The sequence below is a fragment of the Micropterus salmoides genome, unplaced genomic scaffold, assembly GCF_014851395.1.
Source record: "Micropterus salmoides isolate LMB-PRFRI ecotype aquatic unplaced genomic scaffold, ASM1485139v1 Ms_hic_scaffold_8, whole genome shotgun sequence".
NCBI lineage: Eukaryota > Metazoa > Chordata > Actinopteri > Centrarchiformes > Centrarchidae > Micropterus > Micropterus salmoides.
This window is the reverse complement of record NW_024044570.1, coordinates 30,785,859-30,812,934: the sequence shown is the minus strand read 5'-3', so window position 1 is coordinate 30,812,934 and position 27,076 is coordinate 30,785,859. Positions and strand designations below refer to the sequence as shown.

The 27,076-nt window shown below is 39.8% G+C and overlaps 1 protein-coding gene across 1 annotated transcript in view; it reads left to right on the top strand.

Moving 5' to 3' along the window:
• The window catches only part of cpne2 (copine II), a 67,423-nt gene that overhangs the window by 27,280 nt on the left and 13,067 nt on the right, over nucleotides 1–27,076 (top strand). The window contains exons 10-15 of the mRNA XM_038707166.1: nucleotides 428–487; nucleotides 10,486–10,619; nucleotides 11,138–11,192; nucleotides 11,561–11,612; nucleotides 14,558–14,691; nucleotides 26,335–26,571. Coding sequence (XP_038563094.1) covers nucleotides 428–487; nucleotides 10,486–10,619; nucleotides 11,138–11,192; nucleotides 11,561–11,612; nucleotides 14,558–14,691; nucleotides 26,335–26,571 — 672 coding nt within the window. The remainder of the gene's footprint in view (nucleotides 1–427; nucleotides 488–10,485; nucleotides 10,620–11,137; nucleotides 11,193–11,560; nucleotides 11,613–14,557; nucleotides 14,692–26,334; nucleotides 26,572–27,076) is intronic.

Here is a 27,076-nt window from a genome sequence, read left to right as displayed (position 1 = left end):
CACAAAACTGCTAATACAGTAATTATATTTGTTGGCTGCCGGCAGGGATTAAACTAATGACGGTAAAATCCATGCTAAATATTCTTTGTAATTTGAGTGGAAATTGTGTTCAAACATGATAATAATTGTTGCTCCATTGGTGGTACCTTAGGGAAAAGGGTTATGCTTGTGAAAAGAGTAAATCTTTATTTATTTATTTTTTACTGCTGCTGCGTTAGTTAGGTTGTTTACTATATACTCAGTAGCATTGACAATCAATTAGTCAAGAAAAAATGTTTTTAAATGACAAATTTAATTGATCACATGCCTTGTTTAAAATTCTGACTCCCCATTTCTCAACAGATCAATACTCTCCTCTTCTTGTGCTGGCTGTAATTATTTTCCTTAATTGTTTTCTTACTTTGTCCTGTGACTCTTGTGTCTCTAGATTACGAGAGACTACACATTTCTGGATTACATACTGGGAGGATGCCAGCTCATGTTTACAGTGAGTAAGATATTAGTATGTAGTTTTTTCTGCCTCTCAAATGGTGTGGTAATGAGATACATGTTTCTGCAACTTTGCTCTCAAAGAACAGATGGGAAGCATTTAGATTTTCTCTTTTCATCTTCTGGGGCTTATATTTGGATCACAATCATTTACATACAGAAAGGAAAAGAGTGAGGGGACAGGGAGAAGGTACTGAGAGCGGAGTAGTGGAGAGTAATGGGGTTTTGTGAAACACTGAAATGTAGGTTCTTTTGATTACAATAAACTGATATTTGGAAATGGTTAAAATAGAAAGTGTAATTAAGATATGTTGATGTTTATATGAAAGCTATAGAGAGATATTACCAGAGGACGAGAGACAGAGAATTGTCATTGTCTATTTTGGTCTCTTGTTAGGAGAAACACTTGTGTGTCCCTGGTGATGTCACACTTTTGTGTGTAACTGAGTGAGAGAAAGTCCTGTTTTATAATAGCTAATCTCACACACTCACACACACACTCATAGAGTTGTTTTTATTATTATCCAGGGTATGTTTGTCCAACAAATACAACATTCAGACTGGCTCCCTGTTACTGTATCACACACGCATGCACATAAATATACACAAATCCTAAAACCACATGCACACTAGGAAAATGCACACATATAACACACATGCAATGAGAGAACACATATGGCAATACATATGCACAAACACAGGGGTCATTTTTTCCCCTCTCCAACAATTTTTCAGCTTTGTGAGCTAGAACCAGGCTCCAGATGTAGCAGGGTTCAGATAAAGTAGTTTGTTACATGCTTGATTTTGTGGCATTTCCGTTAAAGTGTGTTCTGATATTAGACACCTGTGCACCTCCGAATGTAAAGTAAAGGTGTTTTTTTTTTAAATAAGTCCAAATGCCCTTCTTAGGTGTTACATTGATACTTGGCTGAGTGTGCTGTCATGTGACTGTACAGGTGAAGGAGTACCTTTGATCCTGGAGCAATCACAATATATTCCAAGGCACTGTTTAAAAGGACTGAACAGTTGGTAACAATTCAACATTCAATGCAAATCCATACGTTGCCTTCCAAATCCTTAACCTGCATAGGGCTCGCTCTCCACGGCGAGAGCCTCACCAGGATCCCAGTCCCTCTCGCTGTGACACAGGACAGAGTGCCCCTGGATTCAGAGGCAGCCGGACCAACATCTAACAATGACCATTTTACACAGTTTGTACTGATGATTTTTAAGTCAATCCAAGTGGTGGAATTCTCAAAAGCTAAACACATAACATTGTTTATGGAAAAGATTAATAGTGTATTTCCTTCTGGAGCCTTGGCCAGCTATTTTAACCGCACCAACATGTCTCCACAGAAGTGTCCTTTGTAGCATCTTGTACAATTCACCTCTTGTTCTTGTTGAAGGTAACGCTGGGATTGTGTGTAGTATATTTCTGGCTCAAGGTCTCGGTCAAGTACAAGAGAGTTGTTGTGCAGAGGTGACTTCACTCGTGTTCTTGTGCAGACGTGCTGTCAGTGTCAGGAGGATGTGTCATGTGCGTCTCCTGGGGGCAGATAGCTGCTTGATCGCCTTTTAAATTCTCTCTCTCTGCCAACCTGTTATTTTCACCTTATCTTATTGTTGGAAATTAGGCTATAAAGCAAAGTGCATAGTGGTGTTGCCATAGTGACGCTTTGTGCAGTTGATGATGGTGTCTGCACCATGATGAATGAGGGAGAGAAATACGTTCAAGAGCGTGAAAAGGAGCATTATGGCAGAATGATATAATGTATTTCTGTGCATCAGTGTTGTTGTTTTCACTGAAGAGGATTCTGTTCTCATTATGTAATGTCCATTTAAAGTAGGTTTACTTTCAGTAAGACAAAACACATCTCTGCATTGACAAAACATTTTATGTGAATTGACTGTTTCAAAATTTACAGTTATTATTGTTCAAATTAGTGACAACTGACCAATCAAACAGTAATTGTCAAATTATAGCATAGCAACTGGCAGGACAGATTTCACCACATGAAGTACTGAAATTCTACATGGTGCTGTAGTAAGAGCGACACACAGCATTGTGGTTGGTGCCTTTTTGTAGCCATTTCAAAACCAAAAACAGAAGAGGAAAAGTGTAAGGGATAGTTTAAACTGTGTGTTTATCTTTTCTAATGAAAGCTGGATATCATGACATGAAGCCAGGGGAAAATAATTTGCTTCATTAGGTCGTGGGGTTACAGCCAACGTTAAAAATAAAACCTACTCATGACTAACACATCCACTGTGTAGCATTTCCTCACTGTATGGAAGCCGCTCCTGGAGAGTAACATTAACACCCCAGTATCCCAAGCCAGTGTTACCTGGGATAGCATTGCATTTGCCAGACACATCTCATAGTCCAGAGTTGATAGAGACCAAAAAATAGTGAGTGAATATTGAACATACATTTATTCACAGGACATGTGGTGGCCAGGAACAAGACCTGGAGTTAATGATAATGTCAAGTCCCCTTTAACATGTTACTTGTTTCAAAGTGAGTCACCTGGAAACATTATGAAGTCACCTTCTACCAACAAAGTATTGGAGCTAATGTTAGCTTAATTAGATAGAATTCTACAACTGATTAAATTGTAAAAACAAGTGGCAGACGTTATGCTGGCAAGAAATGAGAAGCTGCTTTTGTCTAGCTCAGTTTAACATCATTGACCCACTGTTTTAAACATTACTAAGAATTGCAAGTGGTAAATCTGGCCTGTTATCATTTTAAACCACACTATAATGGAAAGCAACTGAAGATGCATCTAGATGTGATATAAAATCAATAAGCATTACCCTCTACATGCTGTAGGTCCCTGTTAATTGCTGAAAGTGTGATGTAGTAGTAATTCCTCTCGTCTATGCTCTGGTCAGCTTTGGATGACTAGTTAAAAGTGGGGAGCACCCAGTCACGTACTGTGAAGTTTACGGCAGTTAGGACATCCAATCTGCTCTCTTTTGGTTGACTGAGGTGAATGAGAAACACACCACTCAGTTATAAGCCAGCAGTGGAGTGCCTCAGCAAAAGGTTGCTGGTTGCTAACTGCTGAGTGTGAATCAGGATGTTGCCAATAAGGCAAACATCCAACATATCGTGTTAAAATAGAAACATCACAATTTGAAAATGGGCGCTTATAGTTATTGACAAACAGAGTGAGGTAAACATTTTAATAATTTCCACACTGAGGGCATTGCTTGTTTGTAATGAGCAGAATTTCAGTGCAATGGGAATATTTGCCTGTTCTAGTGGTGGTGAGATGAGCAAATTTAAGGCGGAATGGGAACTTTTAAATCCTCGCTGCTCCCTCCTAATCTTTTGCCTTTTGTCACAGACCTGCAGCTCTCTCTTACACACACACACACACACACACACACACACACACACACACACACACTAATTCTGTCTTAACACAGATGATTCCTCTCTCCTGCTTACAAACTCATTTACATACACACACGTGAGCACAAACATACAATATCCTCGTCACACTCTTTCCTGCTTACACACTACGAACAATTTATATGCAAACTCCCAAATCATGACTTTGGGACATCCGCACACACAAATCCAAACACAGCATCTTTATACAGACATTTTATCTCACATACCTCTGCACTCTGAACAAGACTTATACTGTCGGTATGCCGTACACACATACAATATGTTCAAACAATACGCTCCCCTGCTTACACACACTGACTGATTTCGACATGCGCAAGCACACATGACCTCACGCAGACGCTCAATCACCGATGACATCTTCTTACATACACACTGCCACTTATATGCACAGATTTTACATACACACACAGTGAGAAGCAGTCGTGTACAAAGACACACACATGCAGGAAGAGCTGTTCTGCGGTATTCAATCAGACTTAGTATGGCTCTAATCCTAATCTCCAGGAAGGGAAAGTCTCTCCTCGGGGCTGTGGGAGCTGGAGGCAAGAGCAACGTTTCTCTGTTACACACTCCGACACAAAGAGACAGCCTGCTACTGCTCATGGACTGTTTGTAAAACACTCAGTTCAACTGAATTACGCTATTATTTATATCTTGTGTTAGATATCATTCAGAGCTGTGTAGGGCATAGTACTGGTGTCCCTGTGGAATCATGGAGAAAACAAACGTTTAATGAATGAGAGCCCAGACAAGCATCTTCACAGCTACAAGATGTTGATACAGACAAAATCAGGCAAGACACATTTCTGTTTCTGCCAGCTCCATACTGTATTATATGTCATTCTCACAACAGATTTGCGGGCTTTACTATTTTACATACATGATATGTTTTTTAATTCCCAAAGCCTGACTGAATTTGTGTTAAAATGAATGTAATGTTTCATTGAAGGATTTCTGGGGAGTACATCTGACACCTTTATTCGATTAAAGTCGGTTCTGATTAAGTTTTCGCAGCATATTATTTATTATAGCATCATTGTCTATGAATACTGAATAAATCTTAAATCAAATAATGATCAAATAATGTATATTCAAAAATAAATAAAAAGCTATACCGCCAATTTTACACATGGAGTTCAATTTACTCGTCATGGTTAGTGCTACTCAGCCTGTGAAAACAGATGAATAGTGTCCTCTGTAGCACCGGGGAAGCTTTCCAAAGTTTGAAAAAATAAGGCTTATGAGGTCATGATGGCTAGTTATCTTGGTTTAGGCTTTAGATGTAAATCTGTAACATGAAGATTACAAACATAAAGGAAAACAGGAAAGTAGAAGAAAATTTTACAAACATATATCAACCAGTATGGGTTTTCTTATATAAGCACATACTGTAACATTTTGATCAATCAGTCAAACAGTTTTATCTAAAGGGCATAATCACCATGCAGCATGCCCCCAATACACTTTATTGGGGCCAATATAACTATTAAAAAGAATACACAAGACAAAACATACAGTAAGCAAATAAACTAATGCAATTTAGAAGGAAACAGTCATACTTAAAATTTCAGTGTTAAAATAAAAATGCGATGGCCCTGACTAAGTCCTGGGGTAGGCTATATAGGGCAAAACATACATACAGCAAGCAGATGAAATGATAAAAAAAAATAAAATCATACAATCACATTTAAAAACATCCATTAAAAGGTGCTGGACCCGACAGAGTTCTAGAAGAGGCCGGCATGAAGTGAATACAGGTAGGTTTTCAATCTAGATTTAAAGATTTCAACTAAGTGCGCTTCTTTGACATATGGAAGGCCATTTCAGAGATAAGGAGCACGGCAGGCAAATGCTCTGAAGCCAGCTGATTTTTTGTTAAATGAATGGATATGGTGTAAAAATCTCAGATAGGTAAGGCCGTATAAGTTGAAAACCTTAAAATCAGCTCAAGCTTGCACTGGTAACCAGTGAAGAGAGGCCAGGACGGGTGTTATATGGTCAAATATTTTGCTTTTTGTCACACTACTAGCTGCTGTGTTCTGAACAAGCTGAAGATTTCTAATGGCACAGCTCTGAAAATTACTTTAATTAGGAATAAAGGCTTGATTCCAGTATAACCCAGTTTCAGATAAATTTTCCATCTCTAGTTGAGGTAATTAAAAACCCCTTTTTGAGGATTTATGATATATCATTGAAGGCGGCATAAACAATGTTCTCATTGTTATACCTTATATCACATCCCTACAGCTACTGTGAGCCATCTACCAATGAATGATCGGAACTAACAAATGGGATTTTATTGTTTTGTTTTAAAAACACACAGCAGCTGTTATGTGTTTCATGAAAGTGGTCATGAAGGAGACAATACATATTAATGCACAGGAACAAATATCGACCAAAAACAGACGTGCCCACAATAAAAGTCTCATGGTTGTCACTGGGAACACCTCCGAGTGAGACACTGAATAACTTTGTTTAACTGCAAATGAGTGTGAGAGGTCCTGGCGTGAGAACTGGCTGATACTCAACAAGGCACAGCTGAGAAATCTCCAATGAGAATGTCAGTATGTCAATTATTTGACAGTAATTTGGCAGTAGTGGAATCCCTCTAATTTATTGCTGTCACAGACGTTTTCTGCCACATCGCTGCTCTGAAATATACAGTAATGAGATGCTGCACTTGCTTGTTGAAGCTGTGTTTGTCATGTTGTGTTTAGTCTACTTGTGTGTTAGCAATTACTAATAGCCTGGGGCGAGGAATAAGTTGGAAACAGAATGGTGTCATCTCCTACTGTCATCAAACTAAAAATGTCACTGGAGGGAAAATGCCTAATAGTTTTGTCGATGATCTTGTGCCATCGACTGTCAGTTTAGGAAAACGTATTTTCACTTTCATAGTAGACCAAATGAATAGATACCTGGGCTGAAAAATGAATATCACTCGTATGCACAACAGCGACAAATGAAAATTGCACTCCTTTCCTCCTTAGCAGGGTATACAACCATGCATGTGTGCTAGCACATAAGCAATGCAAGTTTATTTTTATTGCACATTTCAACAACAAGGTAATTCAAAGTGCTTTACATTAAACATAAAAGTTTAAACATAAAAATTTGCTTATTTAACGCCATACTTCCCCATCTCCCACTCTATCCCCCCTTTAGCAGGCATGCACACAGTTCACTGTTATGGATCAAGGGTTTAGGGATAAAAACATTAGTATAATTTGTTTTGTGGTTCATTTGGAAATTCAAATTAAATCCAAATACAGAGCTATGCAGCTATTCATTTTTAAATAGATGGATATTTATATAGATATAAGCCTTTAGAGAGCTACAAATTTACTTCCGTTCCATAGAGGTATGACAAGTGATTTTTAGCATGCTTAGGAGTCACCTGTGGACATTTATGAGAAAATCATTAACTACTTTGGTAAAAGCAATAACCCATTTAATTTTGATAAAACACTATAAAACGTCAGTGTCATCTTTAGCAGACAAAATAGTAAAGACAGGATTGTAAACAGCAATGTTTAATACAGTAACCTCCATGACAAACATGTATATGTGGAACAGGGGTGCTAGAGCCTGCTTCTGAATTCAGGCCTGGGAGCGCTGTTCAAAGCAGAGAGCCGGTTGGCTGGGTGATTAAAGTAAATCTGAAAATGCATTCTGGGTCTCATTCAACATGACCTGTCTCTGCATAAAGGAAGCTTCAGAGGATACATAGTCACAGCTATGGTACTAAGCATCTTGATAGGAACACACTGTGGCAGTTTGGAGTACTCCCTACCGTTCTAGGAGAAGGTGCATAGGATGCAGAAGCAGGCTTTGGCCCTTGTACCCCTTCTGGGGTCCTCCTGGAGTTAATTGTCTGGTCACACAAGAGACTGGCACAGCGAGGGTCATCTGCTCACCCATCAAGTTTGGAGACGTACTTTTCTCACACTGTAAAGATAGTTTGATTGGCCACAACATGGGTTATTTAATTAAGACAACTTTGTCCTCAACAGTGTTGACAGAAGGAGAGAGAGAAAGACCGTGTTACTTTGTGCATTCTACTATGAACGGAAAGATGTCTCGAAGAAGCAGTCAGGTCTGTCTGTTGTGCAGATTTATACCTCAGCAGCCTAAAGACTACAGTTTTAGCCACAACATGTGAAATGCTAGTCCAGTAATATTAATACAAGCTCACTGCAGTTTATAACGGATATTTTGAATGCAGCCATGAGGGGAACAGGGACTGCTCAGACTGCAAAAAAATGTGGGACCTGCCAAAAGTCTGACCGATCATCCGAGAGCCAGATTGTTGCTCGTTCAGGCAATTAATCTGGCATCATGACTGACCCTCCGACTGCAGTTGTTGCTTAATTGTAGTTGGGGGTGACCGATTTTGGGCTATAGTCAAGTTTAATGTGCACAGTGTCGGCCTGGTTTTACTCAGCTTTGGAATTTGCATGCCAAAATTTGCTCAAGTTGAATGCAAGAGCACTGCACAAATTTACTTGGAGTGTTTACATTGAATTGAAACGATTTCAGTCTGTAATGTCTCTGTTCTGGTGTCACTGAGCTCAAAGAAGGATGGTCTCCCTTAGCTGAAGTACATTACAATATTATAGAGCACAAGGTGGCGTCATTAAATGCATTCCAAACCCCCAAAATCTGAAATTGACGATAATTTAAGACTTAGAAAAGCAGCAAATTCTCACATTTGAGAACCTGAGTTAAATGATTTATTGATTATCAAAATAGATGCTGATTCATTTTCTTTCTTTCTAGATTTCTGTAAGCTGTACTTCAGTGTGTTATTGCAATTTTTGAGTTTACAATAGAAGTTGATAAACTCACAAAATATTCATCACCCCTTTCAGCTATTAATCTGTTTCATTTCCAGAAACTAACATGTCATTACATGTGAAATGATTTGTTCACCCTGAACCAAGAGTGGTGTACTATATGGGTCTTTTTTCACACATATGTCTTTCCAGCCAACACACATGCTCACACGGATACAGAATACACAACAGCATCCTAATTCTGTCACCCTGCATCTATGTGTCCGTCACTCCTGCTGCTCCTGCTGCTCTTTATGCTCTGTCCTTTCTCTCTCTCTCCTCCCCTTCTTTACCTCATTTTCCCAATTTTCTCTTTTACTCACACATCTACCACCTTTGCTTCTCTTTCCGCTTCTCTGTTTTCTCTTTCCTCGGTCGTAGTCCCTATTGAACCAGAACATTGATGTTTTATAACACTCCAAACAAAGAGACAAAGAAGGAAATGGTTTAGACTATCTTTAAGCTGATAGGAGGGAGGCGGAGTTTCTGGGTCTGGCTCTTGTAAGCACACAAACCGCTATTCACCGCCTGAGGAAAAGCTTGTCACTCTTAATCTCATATGTTAGACTGTGTGTCTCTGTGTGTGTATTTTTGCCTTTGTACTTTAGATACATGTATTCAAAGCTTCGGTGTGTTCATATTTGTGTATACTGTATGTCACTGCAGTGTCGCCCTGTGGTCATCTGTGTTAAAAATATGCCTCTGTGTGGTTTCAGGGCTGTTCTTTCTTTTTTAGACACGGCTGTGCTACAGTGTTGTATTTTGTCTGTCCTCAGATGAAAACCTCACGTGTCTGAGAATGTAGAAAAACAGATTAATTCCTTTGCTCTGTGAACTTAATCATATTAATTGGCTCTCAAATCAGGTATGTGAATGGTGCCTTTTCTTTCAAAATAAATCGGACTGTCAATGTTCTCTTACTTAAAGATGCTCAGACAATGTTTTCAGAACTTGCCAGCATCTGCAGTTTATCTTTTTTTCCTTCAGACCTTCACTTCATATTGTATAACTCCACTGAATTGCAGGAGTGAATAGGAATATGAATAGTTTTCAGTCAGTTGGTTTGTTTGTGTTTCATACTGATCCCCATGTTTTCTAAATTACCATGGAAATTGTGAACATTGACCATATAACCAGTACGCAGCAACTGTTTCAACCAAATTGCCTGACATGCAGAAAACCTGTATGGTCTTCTGTTGCAGCCTCACTTTGTGAATCCTAATGCTAAGAGACGGTTAGATGTAGTTGTGTAGTTTTACATAATCCTGGTTACTACAGTTTTACTGCACATTTAAACAGAGGAACAAACCTATATCATTAGTGGTTCCAGCTAAGTGACTGAGGCATTAATGAGAGCAGAATGTGTCACATTGAGTGCTTAAATTAAGATGATACACAATAGATTCGAACTGAATAACATATTAAAACTCACAGCTTGTGAAGTTGCCAGATTGATCATTTTGCCTTATGGATTCCTATCGAAGCAAACTGTTGCACAGAAGGAAAACAACACAACTGGTCTCCTCCTGCCACATTTTAATTTTATTTCAAAAGAGATTCCAACATTCCTGAATATTTAAGCTGCTGTCGCCTGTTTTCACCTGTCATTCCATTATTGTAGGTTATACTGCTTTGTAATACTTAATAGTATAGAATGAAATAAAGGAAACAGATCATCATCAACACTGCAGATTTCTAAGACGATCTCTAATCTGTCACTTCTCTGTATGTCCGCAGGTCGGCATAGACTTCACAGCATCTAACGGGAGCCCTCGTGAGCCGTCCTCCCTCCACTACATTAACCCCCTGGGCAGCAACGAGTATCTCGCTGCCATTTTAGCTGTGGGACAAATCATACAGGACTATGATACGTGAGTGTCTAATGCAGCCTTCCTGGTTGTTGCATTGTTTTTAATCAATTAGAACTGAAGATATCTTAAAGATAGTTGACTTCTTAAATGTCAAATAGTATTATCTGCATTTTTGGGGACAGGGGGTGATTATACATAATATTAAGAGTTGAGTGAGGTTGGGGGGCTGATAGTGTTCCTTCTTTAGAGTAAAGGCCTGTGTAATACTGAAACATACTGAAGACCGCCAATTATACATAGATTTATGTGGCATTTTATGATAATTCTTCAATCTCAACAATTAAACACTAGGTCAAGAAGACAAGAGGTGTTTCTTCTCTTTGTAGGAAGCCATCTTACAATATTGCTTCATTTTTCTAGCAGCTCTCTCCTTGTTTCTCTGTAAATGTCTTTGAATGTTTTTCTTAGTAAAAAAGGTAACAGGATTTCCACTGCTGTCTAAATCCAGCTTGTTGAATTTGGATGAAAAAAAAAGGTTTAACTAACGTTCCAATCTGTTGTCATGGTTTCCTCCTCAGCGACAAAATGTTTCCTGCTCTGGGATTTGGAGCCCAACTCCCACCAGACTGGAAGGTATGTGTGTGTTTGTTATTGTTGTTGTTGTTATTGTTGTGTGTGTGTGTGAGAGTGACAGAGAGAGGGGGGTTGTTGTCACATGCAATTTATAGTTAAAGCAAGCCTAATTTATACATGCATTTTACACAGATAAAACTGTAAGCATTACACATGCATATTCACATGATTACGCAACTGTCAACCCATCTGTGTTGCCATGGCACTGAGCTGATGAAAAGGACAAAGGAGAGAGAGCGGTACAGAGAGAGAGAGAGAGGGTGGGAGGGAGAGAGTGTGGGAGAAATGGACAGTATTTCTTAACAATATTTTACAGTGTAGTGAAGGATGAATTTCAAGTTTATTATCTGGGTTTCTTGTCTCCTCAGGTGTCGCACGAATTTGCCATAAACTTCAACCCCACCAACCCCTTCTGTTCAGGTGAGTTCCTGTGTAGTAGTTACAGACGCCATCCATGACCCTGCTGCAAACTCAGATTTTTTTTACATCATTCTTCAATTTTGTTTCTGTTTTATCAGACTGACCTCTTGAGGCCTGACCGATGGTGGGTTTTTGAGGCAAATACAAAACTAAATCTGATGAGAATAGAGAATTTTCTTATATAATCATATAACATAAACAAACACACATTTGACTAAAAAATGTTGTGAGCAGGACATTTTACATGTAATGGTGTCTCTTATCATAAATTACGTCAAACATTTCTGAATATCTTTTCATTCATTGGCCGATGTGATACAGAAAAGCTATTACTGTCCAGTATATCTGTCTTTAAAGCAACTTGGGCTTGGGCGGAAACTCTGGATAACATGATCCTGTAAAGCCCATTGTGAAATTCTATGTGATATTGAAAGAAATGACATATCCAGTAACAAGAACCCGCTGAACCTTTGCTCTGCCTGCCTCACAACCATACAGACTTGTTTTCTGTTTACAACTCTCTTCTATTTATAATTGCATCCGCTGAAAACACTGTCGCTTATACTATATATAAGTCTACACTTATTACTGTATTAAAAATAAATAGTGTTACAACAGCAAAGGGTTTCCACCACTGCTTGAGAGTCTGAAGTAAAGTTAAATTAAAAGGACAGTAGAATATAATCCCATTTTCTCTGTAAGCATTCGGGCATGAGGCTGAAATGCCACTGTGACAGGGTAAAAAACACAACATCACTGCAATAGAAACTGGAGTATTCTTAAGTTTAATAAGAATGCAGGATACACTAAAAAAAAAGACATACCATCTACAAATCACGTGACAGCAGCAGGTGCTGCACTCCTCTCTGAGCGTCTTGCTGAGTCTGAGTAAATAACACCTTCACACTTCACCTACACTTTCTACTTAGGACGTTTGTCTAAACTGGCAGCATGAATGCCAGTGCTCACTATGTCACTGACACCAAGCAGTTTCTCCTGACAGTTCAGACCAGGCAAAGATCCAGATAAGTGCATTCACATTTATATACTGATTGGGAAGATGCTTTTTGGATGTTAGGCGATGTCGTTAAGATTCTACAGCAAGTATCATTTACTTTGTTTTAGCCTTTTCAGATAGCTTGATCTTTACAAAGATACGGTGATATTGCCCCCCTCTCGGAGCATTTAGCACATTTTGGCTGTTGAAGATGAAGAGTTCAAGATTTTAAACTGTAAAGTTAAATAGTTAAAGTAGTATCAGGCTAATATAAAGCTAGCTCAATATACTGCATGCAAGCAATGCACTACTGATTAGATTGCTATTTTTAGTAAGTATTTTTAACCATGCTAGCAGTCAGTTGGTTGGTCTATCCACCGCCTTTGGACTAAAATAACTCAACAACTGTTGAATGCTATGAAATTTGGCACACACATTCACACATTTTGGTGATCCCCTGACTTTTCATCTAGCACTGTCATCAGGTGCAGTACTTTGTCCAATACTTTGATTTATCACCAAATACCTGCAAAAGTAAAGACATTCCCATCAGGCTCAGCTGCGTTTTGTGTTTAGAGTTAATAAGCAAATGTTGGCACACTAAACTGAGATGGTGAATATGCTAAACATCAAACCTGCTAAACATCAGCATGCCTCCTTTCTTGTTGTGATGATGTTAAGCATGTTGGCGTTTGCATTAAGCTCAAAGTACAGCCTCACAGAGTCACTAGCATGGCTGTAGACTCTTACTTTTGTTTAAACATGATGAAGAGGTTACTTTTGCATATACAAGCTGTAACTCACATTTCCTCATCTCATATTTAGTAAAGTAAAAACATATTTGTAAATCATCAGTGTCTTGCACCTTGTTTTAATGATCCAGAAAGTCTGCACTCCTTTTTAATATGGTGCATTCTGTCAACGCACCATTAGCATTTGAAATGTGTAGGATGCAAATGTGTTTATTGACAAATGCAAACGACTTGAGCACCAACTGCTGAGAGCACAACTGTGAGACCTAGAAGGAAATTGTGTGACACATGTTTTAGCTTGACAGAAGCAGGACATTATGCTAAATCAGAACTTTTGAACTGGTGAGAATTTATACGCAGCCCTCTGCTGAAGAAGACCTGTGTCAAAACATTGAGTTTTGTGTGCTTCTTCAAAATAGATTAGTACAGCTTGCTGTTATTAAAACATCTGCCTCCACAAATGCCCTTTCTTTTTAAGGTTAGCAGAGGTAGCTTCTCTACAAACTACGTAAGAGAGCATTGCAGCTCATCTTTTCTTGGAACCGCCAATACAGCCTCCAGTGCACTCTAAAATGAAAAGTTTCAGGCCATACAATAAAAACCTCATTTGAAGGACTGTCAAAAAGTGCTGCTGTAACTGCTATATAAAACCTTTTTATATAAAGTGTAATAATGTAACCATCCTAAAAAGGGGTTAGCATTCTATCTACCAAATTGTTGTTTTTTCTCATCTACGGTTTCCACTGTATCTTATAATGTATAACATTTGTGTAGAATTTTTAAATCTTTATTTGTACATGAAGTAAGTAAGTAAGCAATGTATGTTTGTTGCATTGTTGACTTCCCAGTTCCCTTAAAGAAACAAAAAGACAAGCAGGTTGCTGAGATAGGAGGCTAGTGTTGGGCAAATGAACCCAGTTTGGGCACACGTTCAATTGTCTGCCTGTTTAAGCTGGATTGGAGTATAAAATAACAATACTCATTAGGAAAAAAATAATATGTTTTATGAGCTTCTGGCTCTCAGTTGAAAATGTCTCATTTGAGTTGGGAGATTTGAGTAAAAGTCCTTTTTTTTCATATTCTGCCACCGCCCCCTCTCCCCCCGCCTCCATATCATACACCTCTCTTCCTCCATCACCCACCTTTAAGGTGTGTTGGTGTTTGAATACTTTCTCTCTGTCTTTCTCTGTGTGTAGGCGTGGAGGGTATTGCCCAGGCCTACTCCGCCTGTCTCCCTCACATTCGTTTCTACGGCCCGACAAACTTTGCTCCAATCATCAACCACGTAGCGCGTTTTGCTGCCCAGGCACTTCAACAAGAGAAAGCAGCGGTAAGTGACAACAACTTACCTATTTATCTTTATTTCTGTCTTATAATTATTCTCCAGTTGAACCTGTATAATGTAGATAAGAATGATGAGACACAGGGCAATGGCGCTAACCAAATGAATTAATGCAACTTTTAAGTGCACACAGATGTATAAGAAAGATGTTTAGCTAACTATAAATAAGTATAAAAATTGTATGATTCCCCAAATTCTTTTCACATTTTATGACAGTAACTCTTAGCTGCTGTTTCTTTTCAAAGTTATATTGTACTTCCTGCTGTTCGACTGCTCTTCTCCTTGGTGAACAATGACAGCTTATAATGTGTCTCAACCCTCTTTCATTTCATCTCTTCACAAGACTCCCTAACCCCTCTCAGTGCTTCCAAACTGCTCTAGGTTTTCCCTTAAGGTTTGTTTCTTCATTCCTTATCTCTATGGCAGTATCCTGTCCAGACTCCTGTGTTTCTGTGTTATGACCAGTTATGAAGTAAAAGCTACTGTATGTTCATACTTTTTCCTCTGAGCCACTCGACACCACCCCCTCTTCCTCCCTGCCTTTGTAGATGTCCTTTCACTGTCTCTGTAATATGCCACTGTTTAGTGCACATTCCCACTGGGACAAATGTTTGATCAAATTGCTTATCATTATCCTTCTAAAGGGAACATACCACTAACTAATATTATTTACTCACCAGTAAAAAAAAGAGTAGCCCGTAGTGAATGGCTGTCAGGGCAGTTTGTAATTCTACTCTGTTTAACAGCTTGAGAGCTGACGGGACAAACAAGTGTGTGCATCTGTTGGCACGGTGTCCTGGCACGTTGACCAGAGTGTCAGGAAGGAGGGTGACAGACTGGAGTGACAACTTCTGTCCATCTCACACCTCTTTTCAGAGACACTGGCCAGGCATTTCACACATTTTTGGGCTTAACAGCATAATAGGGAAGCGTCCTCCATCTAATTTTCTCCTTTTTCTGTCACTTTATCAGTAGTTTTCCTCCTCTCCTCTCCACCCTCTTTCATGCTAGCAGCATAACTCTACAGATCAGTCAATCAGGCCACCACTTTTGATGGCTTTACCTCTGTCACCACTTGTGGTTTTTAGAGAAATGTCTCAACAACTTTTGTATTGGCATAATTTTTGGGACACATGGATTAATTTTAATAACTTTGATGATCTTTGGCCTTTTGTGTCTACATGTGTAAATATTATTTCATTTCATATCATGCACAAACCTGGCATATTGCACATATTTTTTGTTAATTGTTAATCGTTCTGTATTCTATATTTTTATATTTTGTCAATTTATATATTCATGTACACAATATCCTCTTCTGTTGCAATTTGTGTGCACAACATGGGAGTAATGCACAAATAATAATTATAATCTATATTTGTAGAGCACTTTTCAAAAATAAGTTACAAAGTGTAAAGACACTAATACAAAAACAATACAAGATAAAAGCAAGAAAACATTGAAAAGACACGTTTAAGATAAATAAGTAAAACAGAATAAAATAAAAAGGATAAAATAAAGTCAAATAAGATCGGGAAAGGCTCTCCTATAAAAGTATGTTTTTAGAAGGGACTTAAAAGAGTTCACTGACTCAGCCGACCTGATTTCTAAAACATACTGGGAGCCAGTGTAATGAAGCTAAAATAGAAGTAATGTGGTCATATTTCTTTGTTCTGGTTAAAAGCCTGGCAGCAAATTTTAATTATTATCAAACCAGACACCAAGGTTCTTTGCAACAGGCTTAATGTGATTTACTAGGGAACCAGCAGATGGCAGATGGCAGTATTTTTTTTGCCATCTGCTGGGACCCGATGACCAGGATTTCTGTTTTGTCTGAGTTCATTACACTGGCTCACAGTATGTTTTAGAATTGACTTTAAAATTTTATTGATCACTTTTAAAGCTCTTCATGGCCTCTCATGGCCTCTCAACTTGTTATATTTCTGACCTTTTAGTCCCATACGCACCAGCACGTACCTTGAGGTCCTCGGGCAGAGGTCTGTTGTCTGTTCCAGAGTCTCGACTGAAAACTAAAGGGGACAGAGTGTTTGCTGTCAGGGCCCCGAGGCTCTGGAACAGCCTGCCCGAGGAAATCAGGTCGGCTGAGTCAGTGAACTCTTTTAAGTCCCTTCTTAAAACATACTTTTATAGGAGAGCCTTTCCCCATTTTATTTATTTTATTTATTTTTAAATATATTTTATATTTATTTTAAATGTGTATTCTAGTGTTTTCTTGTTTTTAGCATGTAATTAATTTTATGTGTTTTATTGTTTTTACACTTGTGAAAGCACTTTGTAACAGGTTTTTGAAAAGTGCTCTATAAATAAAGATTATTATTATTATATATCAATGCCAATAAAGCTATTTCTGCCTACCATGGGTTCTGACCAAAAACCTGCAAAACTAATGAAAATTCCCATTAGCCTCAACTGTACCAAGCTAACAGCTAAACTAAGATGGTGATCAGCTAGGCTACATTATCTGCTTAACATCAGCATGTGAACATTGTAATTGTGAGCCTGTTAGCATGTTGACATTAGCATTTTGCTCAAAGCATTGCCTAACTACAACCTCACAAAGCCCTAGTGGCTTTCTACAGATTTCTCTTTTAGGTCTTGAGCTGAAAAAGTTTGGGAACCACTGGTCTAGACTATACCATTGACACCATGAAGTCCACAGCTTGACTAACAAACTGGTTTCCAACAATATACCTGGTTATTAAACTTATTATATATTATAGGGCAATGATGATAAGCAAGAAAGTATTTCCGACATATGAATCTGAGGCACATAAAATCAAAATTAACAACAAGCCTAAGGCTCTCTCTCACACCCAAGAAGGTTATCTATTCATCGAGCTGCAGTAGAGACTCATTCAGGTAGAGCTCATAGGAACTTCCTTTTAGGCAGCGTTTAGATTAACAGTGACACCATGTCAATAAACAAAAACTGTTGTGGTTGTGTTGCCAGACAGAGCGATGAGTCTAGTTTGAAAGCTCATCAGATGCCAAATCAGTTTATTCTTCTTTGAGGCTGGAACTCACACTGACATGTGAAAGCAATTATTTGCTCATCTGACTCAATGAATTAATTAATGCAATGCTACATGTTACATTCTCCTACTATGTATTTTAGGCAAAGTGACATTGCACTGTGCTGTGACAAATGTTAACCCAGGATCAAATTAATTGCTGGAGAACCCCACTTTGTTTTTTACCATAGCCCTCTGCACAGCACCCTTAACTGTTCAAACGCACTGGTCTCATTGAAATGAACGAGGAGCCTGTGTTTTTTCATTCACTGTTATTGCTGTTCTGAATTCAGCCTTAAGGTTCCTTGAAGAACCATTCAATTTTCCAATTTGTGAGACAGTATTTTCTATATTAATGGTCTCTTTTGCATGTCTTAACATAGCCTCATTTCGGCCGTGCCTGCACTACACACATCACATCAAGCTGGTGTAAGACTTGAGGTGTGCTTTAGCTACAAACTTTCAACAAATAGCACATTTTCCCCTCTTGTATGTATCCAATGACATGTCTCCTGCCTAAATCTGAAAAGAGTGCAGTGGCTGGGTATCATTATGCTCCCACGGTGCTTTTTGTCCCTAATTGTACCCTGTCACCCTGTGTAGAACAAATACAAAATACACAAAGGATTGTTCTCGTCTGTGTGTTGTGTGCCAGAATCCTTTTGTTTCTGTAAGGAATGATTGCAGAACCTTTTCTTGTGTTATATTACAGTGAGTTCAAACAGGGGTGGAACATAGGAAGGAGTAACAGACAATAAGATGTGACATCCACAGTGTGTGTGTGGACCACATACTGGGGTAGTAGTTAGACTGGTGTGTGTGTGTGTGTGTGTGTTGGGGTAAGTGGGCGGGAAAGTTGTAGGCTGCACAAATCGGCTGCTGCTTTGCCTCAGTCTTCCTGGTTCTCAGATAATGAGAGAACCTGCGAGTGCAGACCGTGTGACTATAGATGAACACACTGACACTGACACACAAACACACACACACAAAGGCTGCAGGCCAGTGCAGTTTGTGCGTGTCCCAGTGTGTGAGCAACCCTGTCTGCCTGTGTGATAATGATTCTCTAATGAGCGCTGCTGTTAGCACATTAAAGAGACAGGCTTCAGAGCCCACCCTGTGTGTGTATGTGTCTGTGTGATTTTGTTCTGTGTCAGTGTGTGTCTTCATGTTATTATACTACTTATCATAGGATAACACATTTTCATTCTAATACGCTACATTTTGCATGTTCTGTGTGTGTGTGTGCCTTATGCTGTATAACTATTTGCTATAAATGGTCAATTTCTTGGTCTCTTACTGAAATTAAGCATAGTCTTAGTTCAGGCAGAACTCTGAAGTCGTGCTTAGATTGGCTGATCGGCATCTGCTGTTTGTTTTATAATATATAATCTAATAAATGCTTTATATAAATGCTTTGTAATGACTGGCTCATAGCTAGTAACATCCAGTCATATTCATGCAGGTGTATTACGCAGGCATTATAACCTGACAGCATTACTGTTTACACTGCTGATTATGCTCATCAGTATTTCATGTTGTTGATTTAACTAAGATTTAAAGTTCCTGTGTGTTTATGGATTGGCTCTCTCAGCAGATTCTTCGTCACTATTTACATTCATTGAGAGCTCCCTCAAACAGCAGAGCTTATTTCTATGATGGGATTTAGGGTTTAAATGGCATCAATAGTTATATTTAATAATATAATAATTATTATTATTACTTTTATTTAATAATTACTAATCACCTTGGGGCACTACTCTTAAAGAAGAGAACATTGAAACTCTGATTAATAATAATAATAAAATTAATAACTATAACCAGAATCGCCATCAATAGCTAGTAGGCTAGTTGTTAGCTAGCAAGTCCATTGTGGATCGGCCAGACGAGGAAGAATTGTGTTTCTGTTGCAGGCTTTTGCTGTGTCATGTTCCAATTGTGTAGATGGAGGAAACGGCCACTCTGTCTGTTCACCTCAGATTTAAGCTGCTTGGCGCTAAGCTACTTCGTTGTTTCTGTTGGCTTGTGAAGCTAGCTGGCAGACGTTGTGTCATAGCCACTGAGGGACTAAGCCTGGTTGCAGGAGCTGAGGCAGGCAAGAGCTGAGGCAGGCACTCGCATCACTGCCGTAAGATCAGAGAGTTCTGCTGCATGCTAGAAAACAGCTACTGCTATCGCCAGCTTCAGTGGTCGACTCCAGAGAGCCCAACAACTGACTTAAATACAGAGCAGACTGTAGAGTTTCTCCTGTTCTGACACAACTAATTTGATAGCTGCTGGATTTAAAATGAACAAGATATGCTGGTTGGTTGACTAAACTGCGTAACGTGTTATCATGTGCAGTGGATGACTAGAGTCTGCAGACACACAACGCACATAGCAGTAGAAAAACATGTAGCGTTTTTACAAGAGCAGCTAACACTGAGAGCTTCAGTTTACAAGCTGTTAGCAAGTCAGACAGACAAACCAAAGCTAAAAGTTAACTCACCCTGCGTTCAATATAAGGTAATTTTCTTCAATCACGTTTCCCTCAGCGCTCTCATAAAAACTAGAATATAACCAGACTTCAGAGTGACTGACAAATCTCCGCAGCACTGTCTTCCGCCGTGTTGTCATTGACCCAAACAAACCCAAGTTGCATACTTCTGGGAGACTGTCGCTAACTTTGGTTGATGCTGGACAGTATTTGCCATGAGTTTATAATAGCACGGTAAACGAACCCGGGTATCATGGTGATTAAAATGTGTACGGTAATAATAACTGTCCAGAATTTTAATGGTAATCGTTTCATCCCTACTCAAAGGTTTAGGAGACACAAATTCATCTGTCAAAGCCCCGTGGTCCCAATACTGAGGTAGTAAATCAAGTGAGTAGAAGGATCATTTCAGGCTAGACTGCAATGCAATCTGACTTCTGTTTTGTGTGGAGTTGTCCCCTGGTGAAATAATAAGGTTTAATGCAGGTTTAAGGCACTTCCACTTGGGCTTAATTTTTCAGAGGTTGCCATTTGGTTTACCTAATCACCTCTAAGCACTAATTTCGGATACAAACTTGTCTAATGTAGTAAACTATCTCTGTCTGTTACATTTTAAACCCAGAGTCAACACTTGTGTTCTATAAATATTATGTAAATTAACTGAAAAGCAATTTTACTGCCATTTTAAATTGTGGTTTTGTTGTAAAATCAATGCTTTTGTTCCTGTCAGAATCCTGCCTGAGAAATGACTGCAGGCTTTTGACACGTTCTGATCTGATCCTCTGATGCCGTGTAGCATGGGTAACCATGGTGATTTACCCTGGTTAAAACACATTGTTTCATGATAGCAGAAAACCTGAGCTAAACCCAAAATACCTAATCTTACTTTCTGGTACTGGCATCAGGTAATAAAAATCGTGTACCTTGAGAGAAATAGATGTATCATGTGTGTAACTGAGGTTTAATACCAGAATCTGAATCAGAAGGAGCTTTATTCATAGGTTTCATGTGACGTCACATTCCAAGGAAAATGCTCCCTTGGAGGGAAAAAAGACGTTATTTTCCGCTGCCCGCCAACTAATAAGCAAGTGATACACGGTTACTTTGTTTGTTACTTTTGCATTGCCAAAATGCTGGATGGTTGTTGTGCTTGCAGATGCACAAATTGATGAAAAGACAAGCCTGGGCTGTGTTAGGTAAGGGATTCCCTAAAAGGTAAACGTAATTATTACCACAGTCAAGCGCTGGCAGGGACCTTGGCGGTTTTTAACGGCGAAAATATGGCAGCGGATGCTGTATATGGATCGCAAGTGCCCAACACTTGCAGTTTGTGTCGTCTTCTTGAGTTGAGAGGTGATTCAAATAAAATTTAATGCCTTTTGCCGCGTCTCTACAGGGGAGTCCAGTGTGAGCCGCTATTTTGCTCAGTTATTTTGTCCTCCAGGTAACTGCGCATGTCACAAGACTGAAAACTATGAATTGCCAAGTAGTGTTTTACACATACAAGGAATTTGCTTTGGTGATAAGGTGCTACACGTAGACAAACATACAGTTGACATAAATAAATGCAGAAATATAAAATATGGAATAAACAGATGTAAGTTATCTAAGAATAATAAAAGAATAGAGAAAATAATACTTTTAAAACTATTTGCAGAGAAAGAACAATGTGGCAGATATTTTCATGTGCATTACTCCGGTTTGTGTTGTGCGGATGTATTGCAACGGAAGAGGATATTGTGTTCATAAATATATAAATTGACAATATAAAAAAATTAAAATAAAACAACAATGATTAACAATTGACAGCAAATATGTGCAATGTGCCAGGTTTGTGCATGATATGAAATGAAATAATATTTACACGTGCAGAGACATTTGTATTATTTGAAAGGGGGGAGTGTCAGCGAGGGACCCGGGCCTTGTTAATGAGGCTAGCTGCAGATAAGAAGCTGTTTTTGTGGCAAGAGGTTTTGGTCCTGATTGGCCGCTGCCTCTTGCCAGAGGGTAGAGTCTGAAACAGTGTGTCCAGGGTGGGAGGAGTCAGCGGCAAACTTTCCTGCCTGCTTCAGAGTCCTGGAGGCGTACAGTTCCTTAAGTGAAGATTGCTGCCAATCACCTTCTCTACAGAGCGAATGATGCGCTGCAGCCTGCCCTTGTCCCTGGCAGTGGCAGCAGCGTACCAGATGGTGATGGAGGAGGTGAGGATGGACTCGATGATGACGGAGTAGAAGTGCACCATCATTGTCTTTAGCAGGTTGAACTTCTTCAGCTGCGGCAGGAAGTACATCCTCTGCTGGGCCTTTTAGGTGAGGGAGGTGATGATTAAGCCAAGGATATACTTGCTTTTAACTATGCGTTCGCGTATGAAAGATGGCTGCCACGCGTATCCTGTGTTCCTTTGGAGCGTAGGTGGTGCACGTCTCAAGGAATTAACGCTACGTGTCCGCGAGATGCAATTCAGCACATGAATGTGGGGGCAGCATGTCGATCTGACCGGCAGGTCAGCAGCACTCTACTGTTCCACACACCAGCCCAGGTGGTGGCAGTATGCAGTTGGTTTGCCAACCACCATTAAACCCAAAAGAAGAAGAAGACTTTTACAAAAATTACATTTATGGCGGGATGTTTACAATAAAACTCCTGGAGCTATTAGCTATAGCAATTATCGAGATTGTTATGATGTGTCATTAAAATCACAACCTCCTCGAGTGTTGCTATGTTTGATTTGTTTACGATGTGCAAATTCAGAGGTTGTCAAAGAAGATAATCCGGTGTCGGCGAGGGAAGATCCGGTCCTGGCCTGCCCCCTAGTGTATTCAGGTTTAATCCTCCAGGTACATGCAAAGTACGTAGGCAAGTATGTGAACAATGCTGTTTGCGTCGCCGACGTCTGTCTATGCCTACGCTTTGTTAAAAAGTAAGTATATCCAGGGCTTTAGCTCCCACTTGAGGTCCTGGGAGATGATGGTGCCCAGGAAGCGGAGGGAGTCCACAGTGGCGACTGGGGAGTCACGTAGGATGATGGGAGAGGGTGGGGCTGGGCTCTTTCTTTAGTCCACGACCATCTCCACTGTCTTCAGAGCGTTGAGCTCCAGACTGTTCTGGCCGCACCAGGTCACCAGATGGTCGATCTCCCACCTGTAGGCGGACTCGTCCCCACCAGAGATGAGCCCAATGATGGGTGGTGTCGTCCGCAAACTTCACAAGCTTGACGGACTGGTGACTGGAGGTGCAGCTGTTGGTATAAAAGGAGAAGAGCAGAGGGGAAAGAACGCAGCCTTGAGGGGAACTGGTGCTGAGGGTCCTGGAGTCAGAGAGATGTTTTCCCAGCTTCACGTGCCACTTCCTGTCCGTCAGGAAGTCTGTGATCCACCTGCAGTCAGGCACGTTCAGCTGGGAGAGCTTGTCCTGCAGCAGGGCCGGGATGATGGTGTTAAAAGCAGAGCTGAAATCCACAAACAGGATCCTGGGGAGTCCAGGTGCTGGAGGATGTAATGAAAGGCCATGTTTACTGTGTCATCTACAGATCTGTTGGCTCTGTAGGCAAACTGTAGGGGTCCAGGAGTGGGTCAGTGATGGATTTTAGGTGGGACAACACAAGGCGCTCAAAGAAGATGATTGGTTGTCTCCTTCCATCTCTTCAGGACCTGTACGCCTCCAGGACTCTGAGGCGTGCAGGAAAGATTGCAGCTGACCCCTCCCACCCTGGACACAAACTGTTTCAGACTCTCCCCTCTAGCAGGAGGCTGCGGTCCATCAGGACCAAAACCTCTCGCCACAAGAACAGTTTCTTTTCCGATGGCAGTGGGCTACCTCAACATGGCCCAGGTCCCCACAGTCACTGACTCTCATGCCCCCCTCCCCAAACACACACACACACTCATACACACTCCTGACCCCACACTTTACAACGCTCAACTGTGCTTTATGCTCATGTTGTGAACTTTTGCACATACTTGTCAGTATTATACTATAGTATTATTGTATTTTTTGTATCCTTGTACATTTTTGGATCTCCTTACTTTTTAATTTTTCTATATATTTATATTTCTATTTATGTTCATGTGTACTGTAAGTACCAATTTGTACCAAGGCAAATTCCTCGTATGTAAAAATGTACCTGGCAATAAACCCGATTCTGATTCTGATTCTGATCTTGGTTTATTATACCAGTAATAAAGGACAGGCATGAAATGATGTAGTTTCTGCTGGAGTCTCTGTACCACTCCACATTAGACGCACATTGTATCCTTGTTGTACCTGTGTGTGTTTACAATTAATCAATTAATGGGTGTGTGCAGTAAGATGGTAAAGAAAAGTTTATTATACACATTACAAAATATTTGATTTATTTTAGCTTACCAAAATGTAACCTCATTTAAAATCTTTTATGTCCAATGATCTAAATTGTCCTTCACAGCAGCTGTTTGAGACGGTTCTGTAGGTGTTTGATTTTGGGTGTCACTTCTGTATGAACATGAATGTACAGTTAGCCCATGATTTGCAAATTTCACCTTTAGGGTGATCCAGCCTAGCTGGCTACACATTGTCTTTTACATATTTCTAAGGCAGAGATGTTGTGGTTTACATCTTTACCTCTAATGGTATGTTAATACCCTTTGTAACTGCATTTCAGCATTTTTGCTTAAATACAGTTATAACATACTGTAACATTGCATTTGAGAATACTGCTTGAAATTTCTGTTCTAAACTCTGTCACGAAAGGTGCAGTGCTGGGGTTTAAAGCTGCACTAATCAATATGTTGTTATTAACAATATGTCAAAAGACTACATGAAATGTGAAAGGTGATCAACCGCCTCTGCAACTTCCCTCAGCTCTACAGAGGATTTTAGTGTCTTTCAGTTTGTTGTTGATTTTACAGCCCATAACATTACTATTTAGTTCACTGTCAACAACCCTGTTTCCAGCAAAACTGCTCTGATAAACTCACTGTATGCTACCTGTCCAACACCAGTCTGTACATAGACACAGTTAGCGACTAGCTGGTTAACATAGTGGAGCTGCTAAAGAGTCTGATGTTTACCTCAGGCTGTTGGAGGCCAAATCAGGAAAGTGAATACTGGACTTTCAGGTGGCCAGAAACATGACTCTGGACTAATGATAATGCTGCTCTAGATACCTTAAGAAGTGTTAAAGTGATGTCAAAGTTGTGTTTATAGCTTCTTGCGTTGCAAAAAAAGTTCATGAATGTAAAAAAAATCCAGTAACACTCTGGTGTGTTATAAAAGGATTAGACACAGTATTTTTGGTGGTGGTGGTGGGGGGGGGGGGGTATTCTACCCATGAAGATTCACCTGAAGTAGCATTGCTACTCCCCACTTGTAAAAGATCATAGTCAGTATTAGTTTAGTTGGTTGGCTGCCCCTTTAAACAAGTTTGGTGCTACCTTTCTGTGATAAGAAAATATATTTTTTAATTAATTTATTTCAGAATACAATCAAATAGTGATATTATTTCAGTTTATACAAACTTTCATAATCACAATATAGATAGATATAGATATAGACAGAAAAAAAAATCATGATTACAACATGTTTACAGGATATTTGAGTCTTATACCGCAGCCTGGTCCTTATTCCTCCTGGTTCACTTCAGATTGTTCCTTTCTTTTTTCATCGTGCCCTCTTCATCTCCGGATTCATTTGTGTACTTTTTTTTTCGTCCGTAATTTTTTTCCAGGAACAGATGGTGTGCTCTGTCATATGAATGGAGCCTAACTTGCTGTAATGCAGAAAAGCTTTCATTCTGCTTTCTATTTTTCTCCCCCTCATGCAGTGTTGTCCAGCTCCTGTCTCCTCTGCACTGTCACTCCTAACGCTCTCTGAAATATCCTTAATTGCTTTTTTCATTTCTCCTATGTCTTGGCCTTTGTCCTAGCCTTCCTTCTTCGCCTCCGCAACACTAGGTCACTCTCACTCACTGTAACTGATTTTTCCTATCTTTTTCTCTTGATGCATTTTGACTTTAGAAGAGATTTGAGATTTAGCAGTGACATTACATGAAAATGGGATTTTCCAATTTCCCCTTGTATCCCCTCGCTCTCCTTTGCCTAATTTCTCTCTCCATCTCTTCCCTTCCACCATCCCTCTTCCCCACTGCAGCAGTACTTCACTCTCCTTATTATAACAGACGGTGTCATCAGCGATATGGACGAGACGCGTCACGCCATCGTACAGGCGTCTAAGTTACCCATGTCCATCATTATCATTGGCGTGGGCAATGCAGACTTTGCTGCCATGGAGTTCTTAGATGGAGACGCCAGCGTTTTGAGGTCCAACACAGGAGAGGAGGCTGTTCGGGACATTGTGCAGTTCGTCCCTTTTAGGGATTTCCGTAATGTGAGTATTGGTCTCAGACTGTGAAGATCGGGAGGGTGACATGGAACCTGAACTAAAGAAAAAAAGAAATAGAACTACTTCCAGTACTAAATGGTTGTGGTTTACTATAACAGGACAAGAAACAATTTAGATTTGGTTGATCTTTGACTTCTGAATACTTCTTGCACTGTGCTCTATAGCAAAGTCCAGTTTAGCAAAAACATAAATACTATACGGTACTATACATCTACAGACACATTATAAAAAACTCTAGTCAGAGGTATCCTTGTTGCTATCCTGAAATCTTAAATGGGTGTCGCTGTAGCTGTCTGCATCATTCAGATATTGCAGTGCGATGGGTGATCAGCACTGCATTTCTCTGAAAGTTTAATATTTAAGCTACTACACCCACCCAGTCCTGTGTGATTTGATCAGACTTAATTGACAGTAGCCTGGCAAACAACCACACAGATGTTATCAGATTCTGTTTGGTTGACTGCTTGGTACATGCACTCCCGTTCGCTCC